This window comes from Echiichthys vipera (assembly GCF_963691815.1).
Source record: "Echiichthys vipera genome assembly, chromosome: 5".
In the NCBI taxonomy this organism is placed as follows: domain Eukaryota; kingdom Metazoa; phylum Chordata; class Actinopteri; order Perciformes; family Trachinidae; genus Echiichthys; species Echiichthys vipera.
This window is the reverse complement of record NC_139830.1, coordinates 200,001-210,000: the sequence shown is the minus strand read 5'-3', so window position 1 is coordinate 210,000 and position 10,000 is coordinate 200,001. Positions and strand designations below refer to the sequence as shown.

The following is a 10,000-nucleotide window of genomic DNA, read 5'->3' as shown; positions in this document are numbered from 1 at the left end:
GCCGCGATCAAACACGAGAGCCGGTCATTATCAAAGTGATGGAAACAAGTAGTTGGTCGTCGGCGTTGGTTTTGATTTGATTGGTCGGGTGTGTGTGTGGGCGGGGCCTAAGAGTCTTAGGTCACGGTCTGAAACAGGCCGGACCCTGAGGACCCTGAGGACCCTGCGGGGCGGACGGCGTCCTCCAGAGGCTCAGAGTCGTCCCCGTCCTGAACCTTGTCTCTGTTGCAGCTGGTTCAAAGACGGCGAGCAGATCCTGACCTCCGTCCCCGGGTACATCATCATGAAGGGCCGTGACCTCCGCATCGTCGCCAACGAGTTCAACGAGGGCGTTTACACCTGTCGCATCCACCGACGGGGAGACGTCGTGTCCGCCAACTCCTGGGCCATCCGCCTGAAACCAGAGCCGCCGTCCAACAGCTGAGGACACACGGGGGGGGGGGGTCCTCCACTTCTGTAGGACGCCAGAACTCTCGTCCCGACGCCGGGTCCTCGTCAACATCTGGTCGGGATAACGAGGTCGACACGGAACAAAGACACTGATGTAACCCCTGACCTCTGACCTTTACCTGGTTAACCCGTGACCTCTGACCTTTACCTGGTTAACCCGTGACCTCTGACCTTTACCTGGTTAACCTGTGACCTCTGACCTTTACCTGGTTACCCCGTTACCTCTGACCTTTACCTGGTTACCCCGTGACCTCTGACCTTTACCTGGTTACCCTGTGACCTCTGACCTTTACCTGGTTACCCCGTGACCTCTGACCTTTACCTGGTTACCCTGTGACCTCTGACCTTTACCTGGTTAACCCGTGGCCTCTGACCTTTACCTGGTTAACCCTGTGACCTCTGACCTTTACCTGGTTAACCCGTGACCTCTGACCTTTACCTGGTTAACCCGTGACCTCTGACCTTTACCTGGTTAACCTGTGACCTTTACCTGGTTACCCCGTGACCTCTGAACTTTACCTGGTTAACCCTGTGACCTCTGACCTTTACCTGGTTACCCCGTGACCTCTGACCTTTACCTGGTTAACCCGTGACCTCTGACCTTTACCTGGTTAACCTGTGACCTTTACCTGGTTACCCCGTGACCTCTGAACTTTACCTGGTTAACCCTGTGACCTCTGACCTTTACCTGGTTACCCTGTGACCTCTGACCTTTACCTGGTTAACCTGTGACCTCTGACTTTTACCTGGTTACCCTGTGACCTCTGACCTTTACCTGGTTAACCTGTGACCTCTGACTTTTACCTGGTTACCCTGTGACCTCTGACCTTTACCTGGTTAACCTGTGACCTCTGACCTTTACCTGGTTACCCTGTGACCTCTGACCTTTACCTGGTTAACCTGTGACCTCTGACTTTTACCTGGTTACCCTGTGACCTCTGACCTTTACCTGGTTACCCTGTGACCTCTGACCTTTACCTGGTTACCCTGTGACCTCTGACCTTTACCTGGTTAACCCCTGACCTCTGACCTTTACCTGGTTAACCCTGTGACCTCTGACCTTTACCTGGTTAACCCTGTGACCTCTGACCTTTACCTGGTTACCCTGTGACCTCTGACCTGTACCTGGTTAACCCCGTGACCTCTGACCTTTACCTGGTTAACCCGTGACCTCTGACCTTAACCTGGTTACCCCGTGACCTCTGACCTTTACCTGGTTAACCTGTGACCTCTGACCTTTACCTGGTTAACCTGTGACCTCTGACCTTTACCTGGTTACCCCGTGACCTCTGACCTTTACCTGGTTAACCTGTGACCTCTGACCTTTACCTGGTTAACCTGTGACCTCTGACCTTTACCTGTTTAACCCCTGACCTCTGACCTTTACCTGGTTAACCTGTGACCTTTACCTGGTTACCCCGTGACCTCTGACCTTTACCTGGTTAACCTGTGACCTCTGACCTCTACCTGGTTACCCTGTGACCTCTGACCTTTACCTGTTTAACCCGTGACCTCTGACCTTTACCTGGTTACCCTGTGACCTCTGACCTTTACCTGGTTAACCCTGTGACCTCTGACCTTTACCTGGTTAACCTGTGACCTCTGACCTTTACCTGTTTAACCTGTGACCTCTGACCTTTACCTGGTTACCCCGTGACCTCTGACCTTTACCTGGTTAACCTGTGACCTCTGACCTTTACCTGGTCTCCGTTAGTAACGGATGAGACGTGTTAAAAACATATTTAACAGCCAGTAGTTAGTCATTTTACCCATGATGCATTGCTTTGTTTTTATTTGTAACTTCAAACTAAACTTAAATAAAACCTGAGCTCATGTTAAAGTGTTTGTTCTCCCTCAGCTCCAGGATCTGATCCTGGATCAGGTCTCAGGGGCAGCAGCTCCAGCCTCTGATCCTGGATCAGGTCTCAGGGGCAGCAGCTCCAGACCCTGATCCTGGATCAGGTCTCAGGGGCAGCAGCTCCAGCCTCTGATCCTGGATCAGGTCTCAGGGGCAGCAGCTCCAGCCTCTGATCCTGGATCAGCTCTCAGGGGCAGCAGCTCCAGCCTCTGGTCCTGGATCAGCTCTCAGGGGCAGCAGCTCCAGCCTCTGATCCAGGATCAGGTCTCAGGGGCAGCAGCTCCAGCCTCTGGTCCTGGATCAGGTCTCAGGGGCAGCAGCTCCAGGATCTGATCCTGGATCAGGTCTCAGGGGCAGCAGCTCCAGCCTCTGATCCTGGATCAGGTCTCAGGGGCAGCAGCTCCAGACCCTGATCCTGGATCAGGTCTCAGGGGCAGCAGCTCCAGCCTCTGATCCTGGATCAGGTCTCAGGGGCAGCAGCTCCAGCCTCTGATCCTGGATCAGCTCTCAGGGGCAGCAGCTCCAGCCTCTGGTCCTGGATCAGCTCTCAGGGGCAGCAGCTCCAGCCTCTGATCCAGGATCAGGTCTCAGGGGCAGCAGCTCCAGCCTCTGGTCCTGGATCAGGTCTCAGGGGCAGCAGCTCCAGCCTCTGATCCTGGATCAGGTCTCAGGGGCAGCAGCTCCAGCAGCTCCAGCCTCTGATCCTGGATCAGGTCTCAGGGGCAGCAGCTCCAGCCTCTGGTCCTGGATCAGGTCTCAGGGGCAGCAGCTCCAGCCTCTGATCCTGGATCAGGTCTCAGCAGCTCCAGCCTCTGGTCCTGGATCAGGTCTCAGGGGCAGCAGCTCCAGCCTCTGATCCTGGATCAGGTCTCAGGGGCAGCAGCTCCAGCCTCTGATCCTGGATCAGGTCTCAGGGGCAGCAGCTCCAGCCTCTGATCCTGGATCAGGTCTCAGGGGCAGCAGCTCCAGCCTCTGATTCTGGATCAGGTCTCAGGGGCAGCAGCTCCAGCCTCTGATCCTGGATCAGGTCTCAGGGGCAGCAGCTCCAGCCTCTGATCCTGGATCAGGTCTCAGGGGCAGCAGCTCCAGCCTCTGATCCTGGATCAGGTCTCAGGGGCAGCAGCTCCAGCCTCTGATCCTGGATCAGTCGATAACTAAACTTTCTCCTCAGGTTCAGTGTTTCCTCTTGTGTCTCAGCTGGTGATGCAGTGATGCAGTGATGCATTGTGGGAGTGAGCAGCCCCACCTGGTGGAGCCGCTGCGTCGCCATGGTGATGAAAGACAAAGACGGCGTCCATCTTGAAAAAGAAACTTTATTGAGTGACACGAGCGTTGAGGTGAAGCTGCACACAGTGCACACGCACCTGTCAACACCTCCATACCTTCTGATTCAAAAGAGCCGCGTCAGCGCTATTTACCGGGGGGGGGGGGGGGGGGCGAGAGGGGGGGGGGGGGGAGAGAGGGGGGGGGGGCAGGAGAGAGGAGGGGGGGCAGACTCAGCTGGAATGTGAAGGAACACGTCATTTAGTTCAGTTGAATTAACTCTGAAAAGGTGAACAGAGGGGGCGGGGCTAACACACAGGGGGCGGGGCTAACACACAGGTGAACAGGGGGCGGGGCTAACGTACAGGGGGCGGGGCTAACACACAGGTGAGCAGGGGGCGGGGCTAAAGGCACATGTTTGGTTTGTTTACAGGCAGAAACACTGACGAGGTCAATGACAGGCTGAACCAACACAGGTGACAGGGGGCGGGGCCTATGAAGGGGCGGGGCCTATGAAGGGGCGGGGCCTATGAAGGGGCGGGGTATATGAAGGGGCGGGGTATGGCGGTCTAGTCGGTTGGTCGTGCGGTTGGTTTTCTGTGGTTTGTTGGTTTGGACGTTGGTCTTTCTGTGGTCGTTTTGTCATCTGGTCGTTTGGTCGTATGGCGTCTCGTCGTTTGGCGGTCTGGTTGGTCGTGCGGTCGTTTGGCGGTCTGGTCATGTGGTCGTGTGGTCGTCTGCGTGCAGGACGGGCTGCAGGCGGCCGTCAAGAGTTCAGGAATGTTCCGGGGGTTCGGGTCTTCGGGTCGGGGACGCGGCGCTCTGATGTTTGCGTTCGGCGTCGTCGGACTTCCAGCCGCTCGCCGCTGTGGCCACGCCCCCTGCTGATGACATCACTACATGCCCATCCTGATGCTCTGGATGATCTGGAAAATGGCTGCAGGCAAAAACATCACGACACGTTTACATCGTTCAGATTTTTACACTTTAACTTTATTAAATATTTAAGTTTAAAACAGTGAAATCATAAAAACAGGAAACAACAACAACAACAACAATAAAAACAACAACAACAACAACAATAAAAACAACAATCATAAAGAGGTGAAATAAAGAAGCTGAGAGAGTTTCAGAGTAAAGACTTTTATCAGGTCAGTGAATCATTAACGTTCATCAGCTGCACTTTGATCCTGTCATCAAACAACTCTGTCTGAGTACATCAGCTGACCTGAAGCCCCGCCCCCTGGACACGAGGCCCCGCCCCTTGACACCAGGCCCCACCCCTGACACCAAGCCCCCCCCGGGTGTGTTATTGTGTGTTGTGAGTTTCTCCGCGTTTGATTCGTTCTCTCACTCGTCACTAAAGACCTTCTCAGCCTCGGTCCTTGTTTACTTCCTGTCAGCTGACGTCATTCACAGCAACAGGAAATGAACCAGGACACATGTAGAACTTTTACGTCTTTGAAACGGTCTGTAGTGTTTAACAGTCGCTATAGTAACCATAGTAACCGTAGTTAACTCTGACGCCCACACGACCCCCGCGTCGACATTTAAAGATGGCCGCCCCGTCTGACTCTTTGCTGTCACAGGAAGTGTCCACATGTAACACGTGTAACGTCACGTGTAGCGTCATTCACATCTGTCTGCAGAGCCGCCCGTGCTAACGCTAACAGCAGCTAACAGCAGCTAACAGCAGCTAATGTCTGCTAACAGCAGCTAACGGTGGCTAACGTAGCCTGTTGTCTTGTGTTTATGTGGACGACGTTCTTAAAGACGTCGCACCAATGATGGCGTCTCTGTTCTTGGACCCGGCGGTTTGAGAGCCGTCAGCTTTTCCCTGACGCCACGCTGCCGCCCCCTCTGGGAGACACGGACGCACTGCATCATGGGTACGGAGGATTCAAACACTAGAGCTGCAGACGCTGCTGAGGTGTGAGTGTGTGTGACACCAGAGAAGAAGAAGGAGAAGAAGGAGGAGGAGAAGAAGAAGAAGAAGAGTCTGACCTGATCCACAGACGACGAAGATGAAGAGTGCGAGCAGCCACGGACCGACTCCTTTGTCCTCAGTGACGCTTCTCTGGAACAACATGGAGTCACATTTAAGGTTATTATAACACAGTTTAACCCGGGTCTAACCTGGGTCAAACTGGTCTAACCCAGTCTGGACCGGGTTAAACTGGTCTAACACAGTCTAACCCAGTCTAAACACGTCTAACATGGTCTGGACCGGTCTAACCCGGGTTAAGCCCAGTATAAACCGGTCTAACATGGTCTGGACTGGTCTAACCCGGGTTAAGCCCAGTATAAACCGGTCTAACATGGTCTGGACCGGTCTAACCCGGGTTAAGCCCAGTATAGACTGGTCTAACACAGTCTGGACCGGTCTAACCCGGGTTAAGCCCAGTATAAACAGGTCTAACATGGTCTGGACCGGTCTAACCCGGGTTAAGCCCAGTATAAACAGGTCTAACACAGTCTGGACCGGTCTAACCCGGGTTAAGCTCAGTATAAACAGGTCTAACCCAGTCTAAACAGGTCTAACACAGTCTAACCCGGGTTAAGCCCAGTATAGACTGGTCTAACACAGTCTGGACCGGTCTAACCCGGGTTAAGCCCAGTATAAACAGGTCTAACACAGTCTGGACCGGTCTAACCCGGGTTAAGCCCAGTATAAACAGGTCTAACCCGGGTTAACCCCAGTCTAAACAGGTCTAACACAGTCTAACCCGGGTTAAGCCCAGTATAAACAGGTCTAACACAGTCTGGACCGGTCTAACCCGGGTTAACCCCAGTATAAACAGGTCTAACCCGGGTTAAGCCCAGTCTGAACAGGTCTCACACAGTCTGGACCGGTCTAACCCGGGTTAAGCCCAGTATAAACAGGTCTAACCCGGGTTAGACCCAGTATAAACAGGTCTAACCCAGTCTGGACTGGTCTAACCCGGGTTAACCCCAGTATAAACAGGTCTAACACGGTCTGGACAGGTCTAACCCGGGTTAAGCCCAGTGTAAACAGGTCTAACATGGTCTGGACCGGTCTAACCCGGGTTAAGCCCAGTATAAACAGGTCTAACCCGGGTTAGACCCAGTATAAACAGGTCTAACCCGGGTTAGACCCAGTGTGAACAGGTCTGGCTGGTCCCCTCAGACCCGGCTCGGGCAGCGGGAGCAGCTGGAGCCACTCACCGTGGACTTGGCCACGTTGCCCCGCAGGGTGATGTTCTTGCTGTGCTTCTCGTTGGCCATGCGGATCCGCTGCTTGGCCACCATCTTGTCTTGTGCGGGCGGACTCTGGTGCTGGTGACGGGCTCGCTGGTTCGATGCTCGGGGTCTCGGTGGCGCTGCTCGGGCTCGCGGACTGGGAGCTGCTCTCTTTGTCGACGTACTCAAAAAGGCTGAAGCCCCGCCCCCTCAGCCACGCAGGGACCGACGCTTCCGGTGAAGCTACCGCGGTACGGCAAGACACAACTTCCTGTACGCGCTTTCAAAATAAAACCTCTTTTTTAAAATTGTTATCAACGGTTTTTTTCTCCTGTTCCTGCAGTAAAAGTTTATATATTAATATTCTGTCCAGGCCTTTAAAGTATTTATATATAATTATTTTTTGATATACTTCCTGTTTAAAGATATTTACACATGCTGCTTTATTATCTATAATAATGATAATTAAATATATGAATGAGTATTGTCCATAAGCTCCTGACTGCTGTCTCTAACACGTGTCCAGCGTCTGTGACTCTGTGACTGTTTGTTCCCATGAAACATTACAGAGCAGTTTATCATGAGTCAGCGTTTCACTGATGATTCAAACGTCGTTCACACGTCGGATCAAACTTCAGTCGGGACAAAAAGTCTCTAAATGTTTATGATGCTGTTGTTATGGAGACGCTCCTGTAAACAACCAACGTCGTATTTAAGTTCCTACTTTAGTAAGAGTCTGCAGGTCTCTGCTGATGGTGGTGGTGCCTGCTGCCGTGGTCCTGTGTGCAGGTCTCTGCTGATGGTGGTGGTGCCTGCTGCAGTGGTCCTGTGTGCAGGTCTCTGCTGATGGTGGTGGTGCCTGCTGCCGTGGTCCTGTGTGCAGGTCTCTGCTGACGGTGGTGGTGCCTGCTGCCCTGGTCCTGTGTGCAGGTCTCTGCTGATGGTGGTGGTGCCTGCTGCAGTGGTCCTGTGTGCAGGTCTCTGCTGATGGTGGTGGTGCCTGCTGCCCTGGTCCTGTGTGCAGGTCTCTGCTGATGGTGGTGGTGCCTGCTGCCCTGGTCCTGTGTGCAGGTCTCTGCTGATGGTGGTGGTGCCTGCTGCCGTGGTCCTGTGTGCAGGTCTCTGCTGATGGTGGTGGTGCCTGCTGCAGTGGTCCTGTGTGCAGGTCTCTGCTGGTGGTGGTGGTGCCTGCTGCAGTGGTCCTGTGTGCAGGTCTCTGCTGATGGTGGTGGTGCCTGCTGCAGTGCTCCTGTGTGCAGGTCTCTGCTGATGGTGGTGGTGCCTGCTGCAGTGGTCCTGTGTGCAGGTCTCTGCTGATGGTGGTGGTGCCTGCTGCAGTGGTCCTGTGTGCAGGTCTCTGCTGATGGTGGTGGTGCCTGCTGCAGTGGTCCTGTGTGCAGGTCTCTGCTGATGGTGGTGGTGCCTGCTGCAGTGGTCCTGTGTGCAGGTCTCTGCTGATGGTGGTGGTGCCTGCTGCAGTGGTCCTGTGTGCAGGTCTCTGCGAATGGTGGTGGTGCCTGCTGCAGTGGTCCTGTGTGCAGATCTCTGCTGATGGTGGTGGTGCCTGCTGCAGTGGTCCTGTGTGCAGGTCTCTGCTGATGGTGGTGGTGCCTGCTGCAGTGGTCCTGTGTGCAGGTCTCTGCTGATGGTGGTGGTGCCTGCTGCAGTGGTCCTGTGTGCAGGTCTCTGCTGATGGTGGTGGTGCCTGCTGCTTTTATCACTTTTATTGTTTAATTATAGTTTTATTCTTCTTCTTCTTGTTGTTAATTATTGTTTTATTATTTTTATTATTGTTTTATTTTTATTATTATTGTTTATAATTGTTGTTAATTATTGTTTTATTATCTTTATTATTATTCATATTATTATTGTTTATTATTCTTTTATTATTGTTGTTTATTATTGTTTATTATTGTTTTTGACTCCTGAAACCTTTCGCTTTTATTTTGACACCGGAAGTCGCTTCCCGCCCGGTTGCTATGCGACGCCTTGACTCATCTGCGGAACTTTAAACATTAATAAAATCCAGTTTTTCATTATTTATGTAAAACAGCGCGCGCGCGCGTCACCAACAACAAACAAACAACAATAAAAATATGAAGAATAAAAAACAAAATGGCGGAGGAAATGTTTTTAAATGACGTGTAGAAGAAGGCTCGCGCTGATGCTGATGTGGCACTGGCGGAAACGCCCACATCTGCCGTGACGTACTTCCTGGACACAGTCTTTCTTCTTCCGGCGGGCTCGCGTAAAGATGGCGCCGCCCGTCCCTCTGTTAGCAGGTGGGTCTCTTCTCTGCTTATTCATCACACCGGGGTTTTAAAGTGCTGTTAAATGTTCACCGGCGTGTTCGCGGAGCCGGGGCCGCCGCCCGAGAGCCCCGGAGCGGACACTCACACGCTCCTCCGCCGCTCTGTCTGCCGGAGCGAACACCGCGCCAGACCCCGTGGAGAATACGGCGTTTTATGTGTTGATGAGCTTCTGAAACATATTTATGTGTTTATTAATAAACATACAGACTTTATTGCACTCAGCAGAGTCTTCTGCTTTATTCGGCTTTATTAAAATCCTTAAATATGCTGAGTCATGCTCTGAACCTGACCCCGTGTCCGCGCTCTCGTGTCCGCGGCGCTCCGTCAGCGGCGGACACATCCTCCGGGAGCGGGACACAAACGGGTCAAACCCTCAGAACAACGGGCTGTTTGTAAAATCACACCTGTGCCGAAGTAAAGAGCGGCTGCTGCTGGAGCAGGAAACGGCCTCAGTGTGGGGTTAAACCACAGGCTGCTCCCGCTGTGGACACGGAAGTGTTAAATTAACAGGTTTCCTAATGGAGTCTGGTGACGTCATCCAAGTGTGGGGCAGCCACCGTGAGGACAGAAGTGTAAATAAAGGGTCACTGCGGAATCATTAAAGATATCATCATAGATATGAATATAAATATAATCATAGATGTGAATATAAATATAATCATAGATATGAATATAAATATCATCATAGATATGAATATAAATATCATCATAGATATGAATATAAATATGATCATAGATGTTATTATGAATGTGACTATAGATATGATTAAATATATGGTTGTCTCTGATTACATCTATAATTATATATGTTATGGATGTGATTAAAAAGTGACACATGCGCAGATGCTGCTTTGATTCTTCTTCGTGGGTTTTAAATGAAGTTTGAAGTTTATTTCTGAATTAAACAACAAAAACA

At 52.1% G+C, this 10,000-nt stretch overlaps 3 protein-coding genes across 3 annotated transcripts in view; 2 read left to right on the top strand and 1 right to left on the bottom strand.

Annotated features, from left to right (window-relative positions):
* The window catches only part of mmp23bb (matrix metallopeptidase 23bb), a 12,687-nt gene extending 11,906 nt beyond the window's left edge, over positions 1-781 (top strand). Inside the window, exon 8 of the mRNA XM_083914106.1 lies at positions 232-781. Coding sequence (XP_083770232.1) covers positions 232-424 — 193 coding nt within the window. The 3' untranslated portion in view covers positions 425-781. The remainder of the gene's footprint in view (positions 1-231) is intronic.
* A 2,820-nt stretch (positions 782-3,601) lies between these two features.
* Positions 3,602-6,959, bottom strand: serp1 (stress-associated endoplasmic reticulum protein 1). The gene is made up of 3 exons (XM_083914510.1): positions 6,758-6,959; positions 5,576-5,648; positions 3,602-4,508 (listed from the first exon to the last, which is right to left on the bottom strand). The coding sequence occupies exons 1-3, from the start codon at positions 6,839-6,841 to the stop codon at positions 4,468-4,470; spliced, it is 198 nt and encodes a 65-aa protein (XP_083770636.1). The 5' UTR covers positions 6,842-6,959; the 3' UTR covers positions 3,602-4,467.
* Positions 6,960-9,012: 2,053 nt separating this feature from the next.
* Positions 9,013-10,000, top strand: part of eif2a (eukaryotic translation initiation factor 2A) — a 21,788-nt gene continuing 20,800 nt past the window's right edge. Inside the window, exon 1 of the mRNA XM_083914609.1 lies at positions 9,013-9,054. Within this exon, the coding sequence (XP_083770735.1) occupies positions 9,027-9,054 (28 nt within the window). The 5' untranslated portion in view covers positions 9,013-9,026. The remainder of the gene's footprint in view (positions 9,055-10,000) is intronic.

What these genes read in the sequence shown, in the direction of transcription:
- serp1 (XM_083914510.1), bottom strand. Translation starts at nt 6,841, where the DNA reads ATGGTGGCCAAGCAGCGGATCCGCATGGCCAACGAGAAGCACAGCAAG. An exon ending in GCAACGTGGCCAAGTCCACG is followed by an intron (nt 5,649 to 6,757) that starts GTGAGTGGCTCC and finishes ATGTTGTTCCAG; the next exon opens with AGAAGCGTCACTGAGGACAA. An exon ending in CTTCGTCGTCTGTGGATCAG is followed by an intron (nt 4,509 to 5,575) that starts GTCAGACTCTTC and finishes TTTTGCCTGCAG; the next exon opens with CCATTTTCCAGATCATCCAG.